The sequence below is a fragment of the Phaethon aethereus genome (assembly GCF_964289735.1).
Source record: "Phaethon aethereus genome assembly, chromosome: 31".
Lineage (NCBI taxonomy): Eukaryota > Metazoa > Chordata > Aves > Phaethontiformes > Phaethontidae > Phaethon > Phaethon aethereus.
The window spans coordinates 1354668-1376553 of record NC_138607.1 but is presented as its reverse complement, the minus strand read 5'-3'; the positions used below and the strand labels follow the sequence as shown (position 1 = coordinate 1376553).

Sequence of the window (21886 nt, the reverse complement as noted above, 5' to 3'; positions counted from 1 at the left end):
ACCCCCCCAGATCCTCCTGGGCCCCCCCAGACCCCCTCCCAGACCCCCAAAGACCCCCCTAGATCCCCAAAGACCCCCATAGCCCCCCCCTCTCCGGGCCACGGGGGTGCTGGGGGGGGGGGGGGGGCTCACCGACAACTGGGGAAACTGAGGCAGGGCCGGGGGGCGGCACCGCCCCCCCCGCCTTCCCCCCCCCCGCCCCGCCCCGGGAGGCAGCGGCCCCTTTAAGAGGCGGCCGGGTTCCCGCCGGTTGCCATGGCAACGGCCGGTGCTCCAGTTCCTTATGCAAGAAGCGCCGCAAAGCGCGCGAGTGTGCAAGGGCGGGCACGCGCGCGTGCCGGGCCCCCCCCCCCCCCCCCCCCCGCGACCCCCGACCGCCTCGCACGAGGGGCTGCACGAGGGCCCGGTGTGCTTTGCACGAGGGTCTTGCACGAGGGGCTGCACGCCTTGCACGAGGGCCTTGCACGAGGGCCCGGTGTGCTTTGCACGAGGGTCTTGCACGAGGGCCCGGTGTGATTTGCACGAGGGTCTTGCACGAGGGCCCGGTGTGATTTGCACGAGGGCCTTGCACGAGGGCCTTGCACGAGGGCCCGGTGTGCTTTGCACGAGGGTCTTGCACGAGGGGCTGCATGCCTCGCACGAGGGCCTCGCACGAGGGCCTTGCACGAGGGGCTGCACACTTGGCACGAGGGGCTGCACGCCTCGCACGAGGGCCTTGCACGAGGGCCTGGCGTACCCTGCGTGAGGGCCTTGCACGAGGGTCCGGTGTACCTTTCACAAGGGCCTTGCACCAGGGCCTTGCACGAGGCTCTGGACGCCTCGCACGAGGGCTTTGCGTGCTTGACGCACGGGTCCTGCACGCTTTGCACGAGGGCCTTGCACACCCTGCGCAAGGGTCCCCTGTGCCTTGCACGAGGGCTTGCACGCCTTGCACGAGGGCCTCGTGCGGCTGGGGAGGGGGCTGCCCCCCCCCGGGGGGGGATGTTCCACGTCAGGAGTGAAAAATGCAGAAATTTGCGTGTTTTTCGTTAAAAATCAACACAAACACAAGAGAATTGGGGGGGGGGCGACCCCCCCCCCGGGCTCTGGGGAGGGGGGTCCCGGGAGCAGCAGAGCCCCCCCCCAAGGGGGACACACACACTGGGGACCCCCCCAGCCTCAGCCGGGGGGCACTGGGGACCCCCAAACCTCGGGGAAGGGGAGCGGGACCCCCCCCCAGGCTCACCTGGGACCCCCAAACCTGAGTGGGGGGGGATCGGGACCCCCCCCCAGGCTCACCTGGGACCCCCAAACCTGAGTGGGGGGGATCGGGACCCCCCCCCAGGCTCACCTGGGACCCCCAAACCTGAGGGGGGGGATCGGGACCCCCCCCCAGGCTCACCTGGGACCCCCAAACCTGAGTGGGGGGGGATCGGGACCCCCCCCCAGGCTCACCTGGGACCCCCAAACCTGAGGGGGGGGGATCGGGACCCCCCCCCGGCTCACGTGGGACCCCCAAACCTGAGTGGGGGGGGATCGGGACCCCCCCCCAGGCTCACCTGGGACCCCCAAACCTGAGTGGGGGGGGATCGGGACCCCCCCCCCAGGCTCACCTGGGACCCCCAAACCTGAGTGGGGGGGGATCGGGACCCCCCCCCCCCGGCTCACGTGGGACCCCCAAACCTGAGTGGGGGGGGATCGGGACCCCCCCCCAGGCTCACCTGGGACCCCCAAACCTGAGTGGGGGGGGATCGGGACCCCCCCCCCAGGCTCACCTGGGACCCCCAAACCTGAGTGGGGGGGATCGGGACCCCCCCCAGGCTCATCTGGGACCCCCCGAGATAAACAGGGACCCCCGGGGAGGGGGGGGCTGCACTCAGGGGGGGGTGTGGGGGCCCCCCCCGGACAAACAGGGACCCCAAAATTCAGTGGGGGGACGATGGGTGTGGCCCCAAGCGGGGGGGCGGGGGCACCCATGGGACCCCTTGCTCCGGGGGGGGGCTCGATCCCAGCTCCGGCGCTTCCGAGAGGAGGGAAAAGGGGTCATGACCCCCCAAAATGAGGTGTAGCCCCCCACCCCCCAGCCCCGGAGGGGGGGGGCAGCTCCAGGGGAGCCCCCAAAAAAGGGGCTCCCGGCGGGTTTGGGGGGGGGTGAGGCCGTGCTCCCCCTCACACCCCCAGTTGCGCTGGGAAGCGTCAGCCCCCGGAGCCTCCTGGAGCATCCCAAATCCCTGATTCCGGAGTCTCCCACATCCCTGCCTCCCTGATCCCAGAATATTCTAAATCCCTGATCCTGGAGCCCCCCGGACCCCGATCACGGAGCAACCCGCACCCTCGATCCTGGAGCATCCTGTATCCCTGATCCCAGAGCATCCCACAACCCTCATCCCAGAGCATCCTGCGTCCCTGATCCCGGAGCATCCCACATCCCCTGGAGCATCCTGTATCCCTGATCCCAGAGCATCCTGCGTCCCTGATCCCGGAGTATCCCACACCCCCTGGAGTGTCCTGTATCCCTGATCCCAGAGCATCCCACAACCCTCATCCCAGAGCATCCCACATCCCCGATCCCGGAGCATCCCACATCCCCTGGAGCATCCTGTATCCCTGATCCCAGAGCATCCTGCGTCCCTGATCCCGGAGCATCCCACATCCCCTGGAGCATCCCGTATCCCCGATCCGGAAGCATCCCAAATCCCTGATCTCGGAGTCTTCCACATCCCCGTCTCCCCGACCCGGAAGCATCCCAAATCCCTGATCCTGGAGCCCCCTGGACCCCGATCCTGGAGCAACCCACACCCCCTGGAGCATCCTGTATCCCTGATCCCAGAGCATCCCACATCCCTGAGTATCCTGTATCCCACACTCCTGATCCCAGAGCATCCTGTGTCCCTGATCCCGGAGCATCCCATATCCCCAATCCCAAAGCATCTCGTATCCCATAGCCCTGATCCCAGAGCATCCTGTATCCCATATCCCTGGCCCTGGAGCATCCCACATCTCCCAGATCATCCTGTATTCCTGATCCCAGAGCATGCCCCATCCCTGATCCCGGAGCATCCTGTATCCTTTCCGCCAGGGTGATTGCCCATCCTGACCTCGGATCATCCCGTATCCCAGACCCCTGATCCCGGAGCATCCCATATCCCCATTCCAGAACATCCTGTATCCTAATCCCAGAGTATCCTGTATCCCTGATCCCAGATCATCTGCACCCCCGATCCCAGAGCATCCCGTATCCCAATCCCCAGAGTATCCTGTACCCTGGATCCCAGAACATCCCATATCCCCGATCCCGGAGTATCCCGTATCCCCGATTCTGGAACATCCAGTATCCTGATCCCAGAAAATCCTGTATCCCGATCCCGGATCATCCCGTATCCTGGAGCATCCTGTATCCCCGATCCCGGAACATCCCGGATCCCGGACCCTCCGTACCGGCCGGTTGCAGCTGGAGGCCACAAGGACCCCCAGAGCCGCCCCCCTATCCACCCGTGTCCCTGCGTGGGCGTGGTCTCCCGTGGGGTGCCGTTTCCGTGAGTGGGTTGTCCCGTGGGGTGGGGTCCCCGGTGGGCGGGGTCTGCCGTGGAGTGCTGGTCCCGTGGGGTGGGGTCCCCGGTGGGCGGGGTCTGCCGTGGAGTGCCGGTTCCGTGGGTAGGTTGTCCCGTGGGGTGGGGTCCCCGGTGGGCGGGGTCTGCTGCACTCGCCGTGCCCCGCACAACCCCCTCGTCCACTTGCCACGGGTGGGGCCACGCCCCCGGCAGCACGTGGGCTCTGCCGCAGCCGGGTCATCGCCCACCCCCACGGGTCTGGCGTGGGAGGGGACACGGGGGTGAAGTCGACCCCCACCCCCCTCCAAACCCCCCGGGGGTTGGTGACCCCCCCCACGGAGCCCGTTCCTGGTCCCCCATTTTGACGCCGGTCGCCCCCCACACATCCCGCGTGGGGTCACCCCCTATAGGGTTGGGGACCGGGGGTCCATAGGGGCGGGGGACACGACCCCCGTGGGAAAGCCCCCCCCCCTCGCGTCCGGACGGAATTCAGGAGGGACGCAGCGTCCCCACGCGTGTCCACCTCCCCCAGGACAGGGACCCCACAGCCGCCACGTGGGGTTCGGGGGGCGTCCCACGGGCTCCGGCTGCCCCCACCCCCCACGGCGCCGCCTTTACCCGCCGCCGCGCCCGGGGCTCCGGACGCCACTCGGCTCCGCCCGGACGCCACTCGGCTCCGCCCGGACGCCACTCGGCTCCGCCCGGACGCCACTCGGCTCCGCCCGGACGCCACTCGGCTCCGCCCGGACGCCACTCGGCTCCGCCCGGACGCCACTCGGCTCCGCCCGGACGCCACTCGGCTCCGCCCGGACGCCACTCGGCTCCGCCCGGACGCCACTCGGCTCCGCCCGGCCCCCGGGCTCTCGCTATAGGACGGCACGCACGCGCCTGCCGCTCCCCGCCCCCTTCATGCATATGCAAATCTAACCACGCCCTCGACCCAGCGCCCTGACCACGCCCATTCTAATCCAGCCACACCCCCTCGCCTCGTGAAGATGCAAATGAGGAAACACGGAACTACGCGAAGCAACCCTATTGGCTGACAGGGGTCATGAATATGCAGATTAGCCACACCCCCTCGCTCACTCCCTGCTGGCCCCGCCCTTCTCCATGGGGTCCTCCCGCACGCAGCCGCTCCCCAAGAAACCGGGACCCCCACCCCGACACGAACCCCACCTCCCCCCCCAAAACCTACCACCCCCCCCCAAGGGGGGGGAGTCCTGTCCCCGCGCCCCCCCCACCCCCCCCAACACCCGTTTGGAGGTGATCCTTCCTTTATTGGGAGGCAGCAGGCTCAGGGTGAGGGTCCCCCCGCTTGGGGGGAGAGGGTTTCCCCCCGATTTTGGGGTCGGGGGGCCCAGTAGCGGGCGTAACGCTCCTCGAAGAGGTCGCGGCAGGGGACGCGGCCCCCCAGGCGGGCGCAGGCCAGGAAGGCCCCCGCCATTTTGCGATGGAGGGAGTAGGTTTGTTCGGGGGGGGGGACGAGGCGGTGCCGCAGCATGGCGGGGAGCAACGCCTGCACCCGCCGGGCCGTCCCCTGCCCCCCAAAATCAAAGGGTTGACCCCCCGAAAAAGCTTCGCCCAGGATCATCACCGCGTCCACGTGGGCCGCCTCGAACGCCTGCAAAGGCGGGGGGGGGGGGTGTGTGAGAAAGGGCCCCCCCCCCCCAAAAAAAATGAAGGGGAATGGAAGGGGGGGGACCCGCTCCCCGAGACCCTCACCTTGGTCTCGAAGCCCGTAAGGAATTTGAGGTCTCGGGATTTCTGCAGCACCTTGGCCCGGTCGCCGTCGGCCGCCGCTCGGATCACCTGGGGAGGGGGGGACACGGAAAGGAGAGTCGGGAAGCGGGGTGGGGGGCACGGGGTGCACCCCCAGTCCCACCCCGTACCTCGATGTAGTGATCCGTGAACTCCTTGTCGAAGGAGCGGCTGGCCCCGAAATCCAACAGAGTCACCTAAAGGGAGGGAAAGAGGGGTGCTCGGGGGGCGGATTGGGGGGGGAAAGGGGGTGTCTGTGTAATTTGGGGGGGGGTCTCCCCTCTTTCCGTGGCCGCTCACCCTGTGCCGGTGGGTGTCGTAGAGGAAATTGGCCCAGTTGGGATCAGTCTGCATGAAGCGAAACTCGAAAAGCTCGCGCAAGCAGAGGCGCAGGAGGTGGGCGCAAATCTGGGGAGGGGGACGCAGAAAGGTTAGGGGACGAGGCCGGGGGGCGTCTGTGTGTCCCCCCCGCCCCATTTCACCCCAATCCGGGGAGGACTCGCCTGATCCCGCAGGTCCTGGGGGAGATCCCGGCATCGGTCGAGGGGGACACCGCTCCCCAGCTCCATGGAGAGGACGCGAGACGCCGTCAGCTCGTCCACCACCCGCGGCACCGAGAAAAAGGGGTCGTCCCGCAGGAGATGTCTGGGGAGGGGACACAGAAACAGGCATGGGGACCCCCCCCAAAGCCTCCTGGCCCCCCAAAAGCTCCCCAGCTCCCCCCACAAAGCCCCCCGCCCTACCTGAAGGTCCGGGCGCAGTCGGCTTCCCGGCGGTAGTCGCATTCCCACTCCAGCTCCCGCAGCAAGACCTGGAGAGATTTATCGGCAAAGAGACCTGGGGAAGGGGAAAAATAGGATTTAGGGGACCCCCCCGGGAGAATTTGGGGTCCCCCCGTCTCCCAGGGGAGTCAGGGTCCAGCTCACCCTCCGGCAGTGCGATGCTCATCTTGAGCAGGGAGAGGAGATTATCCACGTCGCTGCGGATGCTCTGGGCGATCCCGGGATACTGCGGAAAAGCCGGGGCGGCAGCGGAGGAGGGGTATACGTGGGGCGCGGGCACCCCCTGCCCCCCAAAACCGCCTCCTCTCCCTCCCAGGGGGGGCTCACCTGGATCTTCACAGCCACCTCGGTGCCGTCCCGCAGCACCCCGAGGTGCACCTGCCCGATGGAGGCGGCGGCGAACGGCGTCTCCTCGAACGCCGCCATCTTCTCCCGCCAACCGGCGCCCAGCTCCTCCGCCAGCACTTGCTGCGGGACGCGGCGGGGGGCTCAGCAGACACCCCCAGACCCCCTTCTACTCCCCCTCTACTCCCCAAATAAAACCGGGTGGGGGTGACCCCCGTCCCCCGGATGCTCACGGTGGTCTGCCAGCGCGGCATGAAGTCGGCGCTTTGCCGGACGCGCTCGAAGATCCGCTGCAGCTGCGGGCTGAGGAAGCTGGCGTCTGCGGGACGGGGGCATAGCGGGGAGCTGGGACCCCCACATTGCCCCCCGAGCCCAACCCCACAGCCCCGGGACCCCCACGGCCCACCCTAGCCCCAGAGCCCCATGACCCCAGCCCCTCGGAACCCCCAAACCCCACCCCACCCCCTGGGACCCCTACAAGTCCCCCTGACCCCAGTCCCCTGGGACCCCCACGCCCCACCCTGCACCCTACCCAGCCCCCTGGGACCCCCACACCCCTCCATGACCCCAAACCAGCCCTCTAGGTCCCCCAAACCCCACCCCAGCTCCCTGGGACACCTACAAGTCCCCTGACCCCAAACCCCTGGCACCCCCACACCCCACCCTAGTGCCCCCGGACCCCCACACCCCACCCCGAAGCTGCTCTACCCCCACTCCTGGCTGTGGGGCAGGGTGCCTGAGGGCTGGGGTGCTTTTGGGGGTCCCGGGGTGTGTGTGGGGAACCCACCTTGGATGCTGAGCATCTGCCCCAGCTTGAGGGCGGCCCCCCGCACCCGGCAGAGCGTGGCTACGATCCGCTCGGCGTTGGCTTCCGAGAGAAGGGGGCTGGAGTCCAGGGGGAAGCCGACATCTTGGGGGGGGTGGGGGGAGAACGACGACACAATCCGAGTCAACCCCCAAAATGGGGCGCGGGAGTCGGGGCCCGTCCCGCCCCCCAATCCCCTACTCACCCCTGGGCTTGCCCTCGCCGCTCAGCTTGGCCCGCGCCGCCTGCGCCAGGGCCCCCACGCCGAGCCCCACGGCCAGTCCTGGGGGGACACACGCACCCCAGAGGGAGAGGACCCTCCCCCCCAGACCCCGTGTGCCCCCCCCCAATATCCCCAAAGGCATCCCCCAGGGAGACCCCAAACCAGCCCCTACCCCCTCTCCAGGGCCCGGTGGGTCAAGCTGCTGCCTCCCCGCTCCGGGCTGACCCCGGGGCCGGCAAGACCCGCCCCCCGGCCCGGTAAGCACCCCCCCCCGGCCCGGTACCTCCGAAGCTGGCCAGCCGCCCGAGGCGGGAGACGGGCACCCGCCGCTCGCGGGCCCTCTCGCTGAGCTGGGGTGGAGGACGCACACGGGTTAGGGTCCGATCCGGTCCCGGGACCCCCCCGCCCCCGCACACACTCACCTTCTGCCGGGGGGGCTCCGGGCGGCCCCGGGCCTCCCGCGCCCGCTGGGCCTCATCGGCCGTGAGTCCCCGCAGGGCCGTGGCGCGGTGGAGCCCCCGCAGGGCTACGGGGGAAGCCTTGGGGGGGGCCCCGGGCATGGGGCAGAGGAGGCCGGAACACCGGGGGCGTGGGGTCAAGGGTCAAAGGGCACGAGGACTCCCGGTCCGGTCAACTCCGTTCACGCTCGAGGTGCTCCGCGCCATCCCACCGCTTCCGGGTCTACGGCCACGCCCCTCACCCCCGCCGCCAGCCAATGGGAGAGAGGAAGCACCCGCCGAGGCCACGCCCCTCACCCCGCCGTCAGCCAATGGGAGAGAGGAAGCACCGGCGGAGGCCCCGTCCACGCTAAGAACGCGCATGCGCGTTAGAGCCCCCCCAGCACCGCACTGCGCCTGCGTCCCGGGACCCCCCCCCCCGCCGTGTCCCTTGCCCTGGGGCCCCCCCACAGCCCCCCCCCAACCCCAGGGTCACCCCCTCCCACGGACCCCCTTCCTGGGGAGGGAGGGCAGCCCCCAACTCCCCCAGGATCTCCCCAAACCTCCCAGGATGTCCCTGCAACCCCCCAGGACCCGCCTTAAACCCCCCCAGGATGCCCCAAAATCTCCCGGACCCCCCTTAAAACCCCCCCAGGATGCCCCCCAAACCCTCCAGGAGGCCCCCAAAGCCCTCACGACCCCCCTTAAAAACCCCAGGACCCTCCCAAATTCCCCCAGGACTACCCAAAATCCCCAGGACCCCTCTTAAAACCTCCCAGGACCCCTCCCCAAAACAGCACAACCGATACTGGGGGGGGGGAGGGACACGGCCAAGCAGGGGGGTTTATTGGGGGGGGGCAGCAGGGGGGTGCAGCAGCAGGACCCTCCCGCTCAGGCCGGCCCCCAGCCCCCCCGCCGGCACCACGTAGCGATGGCCGTCGCCCCCCCGGCGGGGGCTCAGCTCCTTCAGCTGCGCGTTGCTGGCGTGCAGCCCCCCCAAATCCCACAGCTGACAGCGGGGGCTCTTCCCCTGCTGCGCCAAGACCAGCACCCCTTCCAGAGACCCCCCCGGACCCCCCCCAAAATAGTCTTCCTTCCCGTCGTCCCCCCCGACCGACGGCGGGTAAAACAGATTGGGGATTTCGGGGTCCGGGAGGTAGGTCGGGCTCAGCGCCGCGCTCCGGACGCCGAGCAAAACACCTGGCGGTGGTGGGGGGGGGGTCCAGCGTCACCCCTGGACCCTCCCCCAAGCCAGGGGGGCCCCCCCAATCTAGAGGTCCCCTCCCAAACCCAGGGGAACCCCCCCTTTTACCCGTCAGCACGGCCCAGTGGGCTTTGTGGCCGCGGCGGCAGCAGGGCTCGTGGTTGCTGTCCTCGTCGTAGCCGCCGCGACGTTAAGGGGTAAACGGGGTAAAGCGGGGTGTCCCCGTCGTCCCCCCCACCCCAAAAAAAGCCCCCCCCGCCCCTCAAAATAACAAGAGGATACGGGACGAGGAGGGGGTACCCCCCAACCAGGTGACGCAGGATCCGGGGGCGGTTGGGTCCCTCCAAGCCCCCCGAAAGCAACTCGGGGCGACAGGGGAAAACCTCCCGCGCCAGCGTCGCCATGTCAGCCGCTGCGGGGACAAAACGGGGGACGGATGCGCTGGGACACCCCCCTCCCCCCCTGCACCCGAGGGTCGCTCCCCCCCCCCTCCCCAAAATACCTGAGAACATCTCGCCCCGGGCGGTGAAGCCGCGCTCCCGCGCCGCCCCCACCAGCGCCTCCAGCCCCACGCCGTGGGTGGGGGTCAGCAGCGAGGCCGCCATCCACAGGGCCACCAGCCCACACCTGGGGGGTGACCGCAGATTGGGGGGGGCGCCCAGATGGAGGGCGGGGGCCCCCAGATTGAGGAGGGGGTTCCTTCCCCCCCCCCCCAAGACTTACTGGGGTCCATCCTGGATGAGGGGCGGCGCCGGGCGGTGGAAGAGGAGCCATTTTAGGGGGCCGCTGAGGCTGGAGAAGGGGGAGGAAGGTTTGGGGGGGGGTGTCAGAGATGGGGGGGAGCACAGACGGGGCCCCCCCGTGAAGCTGAGACCAGGATGGGGGAGCCCCAGCTGGGGGGTGGCCCCAACGACGGACCCTCCAGCTATGCCCCCCCCTCCCCCCAATCAGTAGGGTCCTCCCTCCACGCAGCCCAGTTCACGTTGGGCCCGTGACCCCCTGCCTCGGGTTCAGGCCAGGCCCAGGACACCCCCTCCCCCAGTTCAGGGGACCCTCCCCCAGGTTCAGGGACCCCCCCCCCCCCGACACCCTTCCCCAGCTCGCATCAGGGCCAGGACACCCCTCCCCAGTTCAGGGACACGCCCCCCCCCCCCCCCCCGGTTCAAGGGATGCCCCCTCCGAGACCCCTCCCCAGTTCACACCAGGACCAGGATACCCCTCCCAGTTCTAGGGACACCCCCTCCCGATTCAGGGGACACCCCCCCCTCCCCCAGGACCCCTCCCGGTTGAGGCCGGGCCCGGCCCAGCCCGCCCCCCGGGTCCCCACCTCTCCCGTCGCCGCCGCAGCAGCTCCCGGACGCCGCCGTCTTCCCCCAGCGCAGCCCCCGCCCGCTCCAGCGCGTCCCGCAGGACGACGCGGCCCGGTGCGGGCGGTGGCGGGGGGGGCGGCGGCGGCGGGAGCTCGGCCATGCGAGGGTCAAAGGGCACCGGGGCGGAAGCGCGGGGTCGGAGGTCAAAGGTCACCGCTCCCGCCGCCGTCTAGGCCGGCCACGCTCTGATTGGCCACCGCCCCGGCACCCTCCTCGCTCTGATTGGAAGAGGCGGCGGTGGGCGGGCGGGAACGCGGTTACGGCGCGGCTATTGGCTGGTCGGAGGCGGTGCACGCGGCTGAGGCGGCGGCGGGCGGTGAGGAGCCGCGCTGGGGCCGGGGGGGGTTTGGGGGGGCCTAGAGGGGTCCGGAGGGGGTAATGGGGGACCCGAGGGGGGTCCTACCCCGACGGGGAGCCCCTAAGGGGGGGACGGACACGGGTGGAGCGACCCCTGAGCCTGGGGGAGGGATTAACCCCTCCCTTACCGGGGTTTGGCGGTGGGGGGGGGTAACCCCTCCCGTACCGGGGGACCCAAGATATCCCCCCGCCCCGGGGCAGCTTCTCCCTCTCCGTTGCCGGGGAAGGACCGTCCCTCCCCTCCCCGAGTACCCCGTAAAGGTGGGGGGTGATTTAAAGGGGCGCAGCCCCCCCCGAAAGCAGCCCCTCCCCCCCAGCCCCCCCCTCTTTCTCCCCACAGGCGGGGGGTGCCCGAAATGGCGGTGCAGGACGCGCGCCCCAACCACACCATCTACATCAACAACCTCAACGAGAAGATCAAGAAAGATGGTAAGGGGCTTCGGGGAGGGAGGGGGGCGAGCGTCTCGCCTTCCTCCCCGCTCCTCCTCATCCTCTTCTGTCTTTTCCCAGAGCTAAAAAAATCTCTCTACGCCATTTTTTCCCAATTCGGACAAATCTTGGATATCCTGGTATCCCGAAATTTGAAGATGAGAGGTCAAGCCTTCGTCATCTTCAAAGAAATCAGCAGCGCCACCAACGCTCTCCGCTCCATGCAGGGTTTCCCCTTCTACGACAAACCTATGGTGAAGCCCCCCCTTCTGCCCCCCAAAATTAAAAATCCGACCTTCTCCGGAGCTCTCCCAAACCGTTCCCGCTCACCTCCGGCTTTTCCCGTAGCGGATCCAATATGCCAAGACGGATTCGGATATCATCGCTAAAATGAAAGGGACTTTCGTAGAACGCGACCGGAAACGAGAGAAAAGAAAACCGAAAGGCCAAGACGCGGCGGCGGCGAAGAAAACCGCCGGCGGAACCGGCGCGGCGGCGGCGGGCGGCGTTCAGGGAGCCGTTCCCGTGAGTCGGGGGGGTAGGAAGGGAGTTGTTTAGCGGGGGGATTTGGGGATTTGGGGCTTGGGGGGGAGGCGGGTGGGCGCTGAGCCCGCTTTTTTGCCGCAGGGAATGCCGCCGTTGACCCAAACTCCCCGGATGATGCACCATATGGCGGGGCAGCCCCCCTATATGCCTCCGCCGGGTATGATTCCCCCGCCCGGCATGACCCCCGGTGGGATTCCCCCGGGGGCTATGCCCCCCCAGCAGGTGATGCCGGGCCAGATGCCGCCGTCGCAGCCGGTACGTAACGCGTCACCGACGCGCCCACGCGCGTCCGCCCCCCCACCCGAACGAAAAACCACCCAGATTCGACGCTGAACGGCTCGCGACGTCCGAAAAACGTCATGGCGGAGGGGAAAGGGGGGAGGTGAACCTTTTGAGGAGGGGTGTGGGGGTTCCTCTGCCTCCCCGTGGGGCTGACACCCCCTTTTTTTGCCCCCTCAAGCTGTCGGAGAACCCGCCGAATCACATCCTCTTCCTCACCAACCTGCCTGAGGAGACGAACGAGCTGATGCTCTCCATGCTCTTCAACCAGTGAGTGTCCTGGGGATGGGGGAGCCGGGGAGGGGGGTCTGGGGGGGCCCCCCTGACGCCTCTGTGTGTGTGTGTGTCCCCCCCCCAGGTTCCCCGGTTTTAAGGAGGTGCGCTTGGTGCCGGGCCGGCACGATATCGCCTTCGTCGAGTTCGATAACGAGGTGCAAGCGGGGGCCGCCCGCGACGCCCTCCAGGGTTTCAAGATCACCCAAAACAACGCCATGAAGATCTCCTTCGCCAAAAAGTGACCCCCTCCCAGTCCCAAACCCCCCCCGCCAGCCCCCTCGCTGCCCCCCTTTCCCCCCCCCCCGAAGGTAAGTTTGCCCCGAGGCGGCCGACCCTTCGCCCCCTGCCCTCTTCCTTCGCCCCCCACCCTCTTCTTTCACCCCCTCGGGGTGTCTGGGGGGTGTCCCCCCCCTTCCCAGCATTGTACCCAGGGTCTCTCTGCAGACATTGCACCTGGAGCCTGTTTTCCCTTCCCCCTCCCCAAAATAAACCCCCTCCCCCGTCTCCCACCACTCGTTTGCTGTGCTGTTGGGGGGAGGGCCCGGGGGTTTGGGGGCTGGGGGAGGGCCGAGGCTGGGGGGCCGTGGACTTGTGGGGCGGCTTTGGGGCCGGGGGCAGGTCTAGGGAGGGGTTTGGGGCTGGGGGCGTGTTGGGGCAGGGGGGGCCCCCCGAGCTGTTTGGGGCAGCGAGGGAGTTTAGGACCGAGGCACCCGGCACGCCTCTAGCCCCGCCTACTGGCCCCGCCCACTCGTTTAACCTAGGCAGGCACTCCTCTAGCCCCGCCTACGGGCACCGCCCACTCGCTTAGAACTCGTGCACCCGGTACGCCTCTAGCCCCGCCTGCCGGCACCGCCCACTCGTTTAGGACCTGGGCTCCGGCACGCTAGCCCCGCCTATTCGCTCCGCCCACTCGCCTACGCCGCACCGCCTCCTGAGCGAGGCCCCGCCCTTCTCCTGGCGTGCCCCTCTGCGCGCAGGCGCGCGGGACCCGGAAGCGGCTCACCTGGGCGCCGCCATATTGTGCCCGCTCCCTTCCGTAGGGCCCGGTGGCGGCAGGAGGCGGCGGGGCTCGGCCCGGCGGCTCCAGCCATGTCCGAAACCTACGGTGGGTCGGGAGGACGCCTCGGGGCCCCTGTGGCCGGCCTGGCAGGGGGTTGTCGGGGCTGGGGGGCCTCGTAGGGAGCGGGGGGCCCTGTGAGGGATGAGGCCGGTGCCTGTGGGGCCGGTGAGGGGCCCTATAGGGAGCGTCTGTGGGGCCCTGTGTGGGATGGAGGCCCTATAGGCAGCGTGTGGGGCCCTTGTGTGGGATGGGGGGGTGTCTGGGGGGCCCTGTGGGCTCTTGCGGGGGTCTGCGGGCCCCTATGTGGGATGGGGCCCTATAGGGAGTATTGTGGGCCCCTGTGTGGCGTAGGGGTCCTATAGAGAAGGCTTGTGGTGCCCTATGTGGGATGGAAGGCCTATAGGGAGAGGGGGGGGCGGGCCCTATAGGGGTCTGTGGGCCCCTGTGTGAGATGGGGGCCCTATAGCGAGTTTGTGGGGCCCCCGTGTGGTTTGGGGAGGGGTGGGCCCTATAGGGGTCTGTGGGCCCCTATGTGAGATGGGGGCCCTATAGCGAGTTTGTGGGGCCCTTATGTGGGATGGGGGGGTCTTTGGGGGGGCCCTGTTGGGAGCATATAGGGCACTACGCAAGCCCCCGCATGGGGTATGGGTACATAGGGGCTCTGAGGGACGGGGCCGTACGGGGAGTATTTGGGGCTCTCTATAGGGGCGGGGGGAACTTATGGGGCGAGCAGCCGTGGGGTGTCCACCTTCACAGGCCCCTCCCGACTTCTCACCCAGACTGCGACGCTTTGCGGGGACCCCGGTCCCGGGGGGTGACACCCCCCCCCCCAAATCTGTGGGACTCGGGGGGTCCTTTCGGTGTCTCCCGCTTTTGCCGGGCACCCAAACGAGGGATAAGAGGGGGTGGGGGTGGTTTTGGGGGGGGATTTTCGCCGCGTTTGGAGGCGAGGGAGCGCAGCCGGGCGCGAAATCGCTTCCCCAAGGTCGCTTCCCTCCGCGGGGGCCGCTCCTCACGGCCGTTCCCGTGCGAAAACACCTTTTTTTTTTAATTAAATCAGATTTCCTCTTCAAGTTCCTCGTGATAGGCAGCGCCGGCACGGGGAAGTCCTGCCTCCTCCACCAATTCATCGAAAACAAATGTAAGTTGGGTTATTTTGGGTTATTTTGGGTTTTATCGCTGCTGTGCCGGGTCGCTCCCCCCTCGGATTTCTCTCTCAGGCTGCTGGAAAAGCGCTGCCGAAATATTTCTCCGCGGAACCTTTCGCCAGCAGAAATAAAAAATGAACGGTGTTTTTTTTGGGGGGCTTGCGCGCGTTCTTGAGCCTCAACCTTTCGTTGCCAGCCTCAGCGCTGGAAAAATTTTACGCTGCGGCGGCTGAATAGAGCTTTGCCGTAAAAAGTTGAAATTTTGGCTCTTTTTTTCCCTAAAAACTTCAATTTTAATTTCATAGCGGGGCGGAGGAAGGCTTTGAGCCGGCGTAGTCGGAAGGGAGATGCCAGGCGCTCCTCTTCCTCGGCGCTTCGCGGGTTTAATTTTGCGCAGGGGCTTCGCTTCCTCCGCGCGATCATCCGGGAACGCGTCTCCTTCGCCGGGGGAATAATCCGGGCGGCGAATTTGCACCGGGATTCGCCCGAAAAAAAAAAAAGCTGGGATCTCGGGGGGAAGCTGGCGGAAACGCATCGGGCGCTTCTCGTTTCCGCAGTCAAACAGGATTCGAACCACACGATCGGGGTGGAATTCGGCTCCAAGGTCGTGAACGTCGGCGGGAAGACGGTGAAGCTGCAGATCTGGGACACGGCCGGGCAGGAAAGGTTCAGGTAAAGATAAAATTTCGCGGCGCCGGAGCCGCGTCCGAGCGTTTTTCTTCAAGTCTTCCCGTTTTCGGGGCTTTTTCTTTTTTTTTTTTTAAATTCCTTTTTTAAATCCTTTCCCGAAACGAAGCTGGCGGAAGCGCCGCCGCCTCGCTCGGAGCCTGCGGCGTCTGAAACGCCGGGAGCGTGGGGAATCGTGCGCGGTGGGAAAGACCTTTTGAGACGAACAGGGTCAAGTTCACGGCTAAACCCCGGCCCGAAGCATCGTTTAAACCCCTCCCCAGCCCGTCCCGGCGCTCGGCGACCCTCTGGGCGAGGGGATTTTTCCCGGTAGCCCCCCAAAACCTCCCCTTTTTCTCCAGACCCCCCCCCCGCCTCGCTCGCGCTCCGGCGCCTCGGGGTCTTTGTGGCCGGGATGCCGTCGGCCGCGCTGCCGGCGCCGGAATCTCCTCCCCGCATCGCCCCGGATCCCTTTCTAGAACCTTCCTCCCGCTTCAGCCTCCGGGAATCCCTCTGCCCGTTAATTAATTACGACGTTAACGAGAGTATTTACGGAGCCGTTACGGAGCCGGAGGCTCAGAAGCCGCCCGGTTGTTAATTAAGAATATCGGCTCCCGCGTCAGCCCCCAGCTTCAACCCTGAGGGTCTTGGGTGGGCGGGGGGGTCCTCTTCCTTTCCTCCTTCCTTTCCTTTCCTTTCCTCTTCCTTTCCTCTTCCTTTCCTCTTCCTTTCCTCTTCCTTTCCTCTTCCTTTCCTCTTCCTTTCCTCTTCCTTTCCTCTTCCTTTCCTCTTCCTTTCCTCTTCCTTTCCTCTTCCTTTCCTCTTCCTTTCCTCTTCCTTTCCTCTTCCTTTCCTCTTCCTTTCCTCTTCCTTTCCTCTTCCTTTCCTCTTCCTTTCCTCTTCCTTTCCTCTTCCTTTCCTCTTCCTTTCCTCTTCCTTTCCTCTTCCTTTCCTCTTCCTTTCCTCTTCCTTTCCTCTTCCTTTCCTCTTCCTTTCCTCTTCCTTTCCTCTTCCTTTCCTCTTCCTTTCCTCTTCCTTTCCTCTTCCTTTCCTCTTCCTTTCCTCTTCCTTTCCTCTTCCTTTCCTCTTCCTTTCCTCTTCCTTTCCTCTTCCTTTCCTCTTCCTTTCCTCTTCCTTTCCTCTTCCTTTCCTCTTCCTTTCCTCTTCCTTTCCTCTTCCTTTCCTCTTCCTTTCCTCTTCCTTTCCTCTTCCTTTCCTCTTCCTTTCCTCTTCCTTTCCTCTTCCTTTCCTCTTCCTTTCCTCTTCCTTTCCTCTTCCTTTCCTCTTCCTTTCCTCTTCCTTTCCTCTTCCTTTCCTCTTCCTTTCCTCTTCCTTTCCTCTTCCTCTCCTCTTCCTCTCCTCTTCCTCTCCTCTTCCTCTCCTCTTCCTCTCCTCTTCCTCTCCTCTTCCTCTCCTCTTCCTCTCCTCTTCCTTCCTCCCCAGGTCCGTGACCAGAAGCTACTACCGGGGCGCAGCCGGCGCGCTGCTCGTGTATGACATCACCAGGTGCGTCGGCAGCGCGTGGGGCCCGATCCGGGTGCTGGGGGGGGGGGTAAACCCGGGGTTCGGCACCCAGCACCCCTTCCTCTCTCGCCCCCCTCGCCGCCCCCCAGCCGGGAGACCTACAACGCGCTGACCAACTGGTTGACGGACGCTCGCACCCTCGCCAGCCCCAACATCGTCATCATCCTCTGCGGCAACAAAAAAGATTTGGACGCCGACCGGGAGGTGACGTTCCTGGAGGCTTCGCGTTTCGCCCAGGAGAACGGTGAGCGCCGAACGCCGCCGCGGCGAAAGGAAACCAACGGCGAGCGAAGTAACGCCTTTTTTTGGGGGGGTTTTTTGGCTTTTTTTTAATTTTTAGAGCTGATGTTTTTGGAGACCAGCGCCCTGACGGGAGAGAACGTGGAAGAAGCTTTCTTAAAATGCGCGAGGACCATCTTAAATAAAATCGAATCGGGTACGCCAGCTCGGATTCGCTCATTTTCTGGGCCAGAAATGGAAGTTTGGGGTCCGCGGCGGCCGTTTCCGTCCCGGGGACGCAGCTTTGGGCTCTTAAAAAAACCCCCAAAAATCCGCCCGAGGTTTTAATTTTGATTATTTTTCCGTTTTTTCGTGCCGCGCAGGCGAACTCGACCCGGAGAGGATGGGCTCAGGGATCCAGTACGGCGACGCGTCCCTCCGCCAGCTGCGGCAGCCCCGGGGGGCGCAGGCGCAGAGCCGGCAGCAGTGCAGCTGCTAAATTCAAGGTGAGACCCCCCCAGCCCCCCCCAAATCCTCCCTCATCCCCTCTTGGTCGCTACAAATTTTTGTTTCTTTTTTTTTCTCTTGTTTTTTCCCCCAAATCCAGGATTTGCCGAGCCCCCCCCCCTTCCCCCGGAGCCCCTTTGCCCCCTCCCCATCCGAGAAGCCCCCGGGACTCTGGAATTTACCTCCGTGGCAAATTTTTTGGTTTGGTTGCGTCGAACCGAGGGGGCTCCCGTGCTCGTTTTGGGGAGGGGGGGTACGTCTGCGCCCCCCCCCGAGCAGTTTGGGTTCTATTCGGCTCATTTAAAGCTTAAAAAAAAGGGGAAAAAGGGCAAAAAAAAAACCCCTCCCAGCCGCGTTTTGGGGGGGGGGTGTCCCTCAATCTGGCCCCCCCACAGTGTCACCCCAGGGAGTGGCTCGTCCCCGAGCGCTGTGGGGCGGGGGGGGGGGGTGTCCTTGCCCCCCCCCCCCATTTTTTGCCTTTTTTTGTTGTTTTTTCTGTCTGTTTTTGCATTTCCACCCACCCCCCGCGAGAAAAGGGGGGGGGGGGGCAGCGCACACTCGCACCCCCCCATGTCCTTGGTCCCTCCGCTGTCGTTTTTTGGGGGGGCTTCACTTGCCTGCGCTGGAAGCCACCCCCCCCCCTTTCCTCTGCCCCCCAGGATGGGGTTTGGAGGGGGGGGGTGTGGGTCCGATCCCCCCTCTCCCTTTTTGGGGGTCTCCAGCTGGATCCCCGTCCCCCAGCCTTGGCGGGGGGGGGTCGGATTTTTGTCTTTTTGCTTCTTTTCGTGTTATTTATTGCACTTGGCGGGGGGGGGGGCTTGGAAATTTAAAAAAAACCATAAACCCCCAAATTTTCGTCCCCTCCGGGCTGCGAAAACGTGACTCGTACATAAAATATTAAGTTTTCCAGCGCGGCCCCGCTCCTTGGTTTTTTTTGGGGGGGGGGCGTAGAGCAATTTGGGGGGCGCACCCACCCCCGACCCCCCCCCTCGCCTCCCCAGGGGGCTGTTGGGGTGCGGGGGGGTTGGGCCCCCCCCCCGAAGCGGCAGCACGTCGGGTTTTTGCGCTGTGATTTGGGGGGGGGGGGGTGGTTTTGGGGGGGGCTGGTTCCCCGAGGGGAGCCCCCCTCCCAGTCTGTTTTGGGGGGGGGGTCCGCTATAGGTCGAGTGCTCGGAATGGGGGGGCTGCCGCTCCTCCGGGGGGGGCGGGGACCCCCCACCCACGCGGGGAACGCGTGGTGACCCAGCTCCTCGCCTCCCTCCGAGGTGAGTTTTGGGGGGGGGTCCCAGGGCTGGGACCACCCCTCAGCCCCCCTGCTCCTCTTTTTCACACACCCCCCCCCCCCCCACCCCCCCCCCGTGACCCCCCACCTCGGGGCAGGGGGGTCCCGGCTACCAAAAGAAGCGCCGAGCGGCCGCTGCCGCGTCCCGACCCTCCGGCAGCCGAACCGCGGCGACAGTGAGACCCCGGGGCGTCACCGGGGGGGGTTTCGGGTGCCTGAACCCCCCACCCCACGTTTTGGGGGGGGGGGGTGTCCCCCCACCCCCCCGAGGTACCCTCTACGGGCTCGCTGCGCCGCTTCGGCCTCGAGTTTCGGCGCGGGCGCGGTATTTGGAGCGACCGCTTCCTCCTCAAAACGGGGCGTTCTGGGGGTCCCGGGGGTCCCGTGGTATCCCTGGGGGTCCCACAGAGCACCCATAGTGTCCTTGGGGTCCTGTGGGGGTCCCGTGGCATCCCAGGGGTCCCATGCCACCCTTGGGGTCCCAGGGCGGGGCCCGTGGCATCCTGGGGGTCCCACAGCGCACCCATAGCGTCCTTGGGGTCCTGGGGGGGTCCCACAGCATGCCGGGGGGTCCCATGGCATCCCGGGGGTCCCATGCCACCCTGGGGGTCCCAGGGTGGGTCCCGCAGCATCCTGGGGGTCCCGTGGTATCCCTGGGGGTCCCACAGAGCACCCATAGCGTCCTTGGGGTCCTGCGGGGGTCCCGCGGCATCCTGGGGGTCCCACGCCACCCTGGGGGTCCCACAGCGCACCCATAGCCTCCTTGGGGTCCTGTGGGGATCCCACGGCATCCCGGGGGGTCCTTCATCTTCCTCTTTGTCACCCTCCGGCACTTCCACGGGGCCCCACTCCCACGCGGGGGCCCCGGCCTCACCCCCCCCACCCCGCACCGTGGGGGCTGCGCCGGGGCCGTGGGGCGCAGAGGCGAAACGCCATTTATTACCTTTTGGGGGCGGGGGAGGGGCAAAACCAGAGCGCGGCGGCGCGGGATGCGCGGCAGGATGGCGGCGAGGAAGAGGAAGGGCTGCGCGTAATCGCCGGTCAACCGGGAAGCGATGACGCAACGTGTTGCGCGAACGCTGCGCGTCGATTGCCCGCGAATCGTTGATCGAGGGCGAAGCACATCGGCGGGCGAGGACGGAGCGCGCGGCGCGATTAAAGGCCGTTAAGCGCGCGGTGCGGTCAGTAACGGATGATGAAGCACGCCAGGCGATCAATAATCGATGATTAAGCGCGCCGCGTGGTCGATAACCAATGGTTAAGCGCGCGGTGGAGTCGGTAATCGATGATGAAGCACGTCGGGTGATCAATAAGCAATGATTAAGCGCGCGGTGAAGTCATAATTGATGACGTGTGTCAAGTGATCAGTAATCAATAATTAAGCGCGCGGTGAAGTCAATCAACGATCAAGCGCACCGTGCAGTCAGTAATTAATGATTAAGCGTGGTGAAGTCGATAAGCGATGATGAAGCACGTCAATGATTAAGCGCATAGTGAAGTCGATAATTGTTGATGATGCGCGTCAAGCGATCAATAATCAATGACTAAGCACGCGGTCAAGTCGATAATTATCAATGACGCGCGTCAAGCGATCAATAATCAATGACTAAGCACGCGGTCAAGTTGATCAATGATTAAGCGCACCGTGCCGTCGGTAATTAATGATTAAGCGTGGTGAAGTTGATAAGTGATAATGAAGCACGTCAGGCAATCAATAATCAACGATGACGCGCGCGGTGAAGTTAGTCAATGATTAAGCAGGCGGTGAAGTCAACAACTGTTGATGATGCGCGTCAGACGATCAATAATCAATGATTAAGAGCGCGGTGAAGTCGATAAGCGATGACGACGCACATCAAGTGATCAATAATCAATGATTAAGCGCACAGTGAAGACGATCAATGGTGATGCACGGCAGGCGATCAATAACCAACGATTAAGCGCACGGTCAAGTCTAATTATCGATGATGCGCATCAAGGGATCAATAATCAACGATTAAGCGCGTGGTCAAGTCAATAATTATCGATGATGCGTGTCAAGTGATCAATAATCAACCATTAAGCGCGCGGTCAAGTTGCAATGATTAAGCGTGCTGTGCAGTCGATAATCGATGATTAAGCGCGGTGAAGTCGATAAGCGATGATGACGCGCGTCAGGCGATCAAGAAGCAACGATGACATGCGCGGTGAAGTCAATAAGCGATGATGACGCGCGTCAGGCGATCAAGAAGCAACGATGACGCGTGCGGCCAAGTCGATAATTACCAATGACGCGCGTCAAGGGATCAATAACCAATGATGACGCGCGCAGCCGAGTCGATAAGCGATGATGACGCGCGTCCAGCGCTCGATAACGATTACCGTGCGTACGAGCGATCGCTGAACCGCGTCGTGCACGTGGTCGGTAACGAAGCCGCGCGCTTAATGACGATTGGCCAATCCCCAGCGGCAGGCGCTCTGTCAAGATGGCGGCGAGGCGCCGCCGTCGCTGACGCCTTCGCCCAAGAGGATGCGGCAAATGGCGGCGCCCGGCGGCGGAGGGCGATGACGGCGGGGCCGGACGCGGTCCTCGACGCCTCGATCTCCCCGGCCCCCGGGCGGGAGTCGGGTGCCGCTCGGCGGGCGCCGCGCGCGCCGCGTCGTGTCGCGTCGCTCGCCCCACGCCGCCGCTTCGGGGGCGCGAGGGAGGCGAAGCGCCGGGTGGAGCCGACGGTCGCGGTGCCGGCGCAGAAGAGGTTGAGCGTCGTCGGCTCCGGGGTCTCCTCCTCCTGCGGGGGGGGAGCACCCCGGGGTGCGGGGGAGATGGGTGCCGGGGAGCACCCTGTAGCTCACAGGAGCACCCCGGGGTGCCAGGGAGCGCCCCGGGGTGCGGGGGAGCACCCCGTAGCTCACAGGAGCACCCCAAGGTGGAGGGGTGCACCCGGGCATGCGGGGGAGATGGGTGCCAGGGAGCACCCTGGGGTGCGGGGGAGCACCCCATAGCTCACAGGAGCACCCCAAGGTGGAGGGGTGCACCCCGGGGTGCCGGGGAGCACTCCCAGTCACGCGGGAGCACCCCAAGGTGCCGGGGAGAGCACCCCGGTGTGCACGGGAGCACCCTATGGCACACGGGAGCACCCTGGGGTGCCGGCGAGCACCC

The 21886-nt window shown here is 65.9% G+C and overlaps 4 protein-coding genes across 4 annotated transcripts; 2 read left to right on the top strand and 2 right to left on the bottom strand.

The window, feature by feature from the left end:
• Nucleotides 1–4824: 4824 nt before the first annotated feature.
• On the bottom strand, nt 4825–8003 carry COQ8B (coenzyme Q8B; the record flags this gene model as incomplete). Its single annotated transcript, XM_082012079.1, has 13 exons — nt 4825–5151; nt 5253–5339; nt 5420–5485; nt 5589–5696; nt 5792–5933; nt 6032–6125; nt 6215–6296; nt 6398–6538; nt 6649–6734; nt 7203–7325; nt 7426–7503; nt 7727–7793; nt 7866–8003. 13 exons carry the CDS (start codon nt 8001–8003, stop codon nt 4825–4827), a joined length of 1539 nt encoding a protein of 512 aa, XP_081868205.1.
• A 721-nt stretch (nt 8004–8724) lies between these two features.
• On the bottom strand, nt 8725–10554 carry ACTMAP (actin maturation protease; the record flags this gene model as incomplete). Its single annotated transcript, XM_082012078.1, has 5 exons — nt 8725–9080; nt 9323–9496; nt 9587–9711; nt 9808–9876; nt 10412–10554. The coding sequence occupies 5 exons, from the start codon at nt 10552–10554 to the stop codon at nt 8725–8727; spliced, it is 867 nt and encodes a 288-aa protein (XP_081868204.1).
• Nucleotides 10555–11167: 613 nt separating this feature from the next.
• Nucleotides 11168–12583, top strand: SNRPA (small nuclear ribonucleoprotein polypeptide A; the record flags this gene model as incomplete). The annotated part of the gene is made up of 6 exons (XM_082012027.1): nt 11168–11240; nt 11322–11494; nt 11589–11765; nt 11868–12041; nt 12247–12335; nt 12424–12583. The coding sequence occupies 6 exons, from the start codon at nt 11168–11170 to the stop codon at nt 12581–12583; spliced, it is 846 nt and encodes a 281-aa protein (XP_081868153.1).
• An 847-nt stretch (nt 12584–13430) lies between these two features.
• On the top strand, nt 13431–17907 carry RAB4B (RAB4B, member RAS oncogene family; the record flags this gene model as incomplete). Its single annotated transcript, XM_082012118.1, has 7 exons — nt 13431–13446; nt 14462–14542; nt 15107–15221; nt 16659–16721; nt 16829–16983; nt 17080–17175; nt 17342–17907. 7 exons carry the CDS (start codon nt 13431–13433, stop codon nt 17455–17457), a joined length of 642 nt encoding a protein of 213 aa, XP_081868244.1. The 3' UTR covers nt 17458–17907.
• Between the last annotated feature and the right edge of the window lie 3979 nt (nt 17908–21886).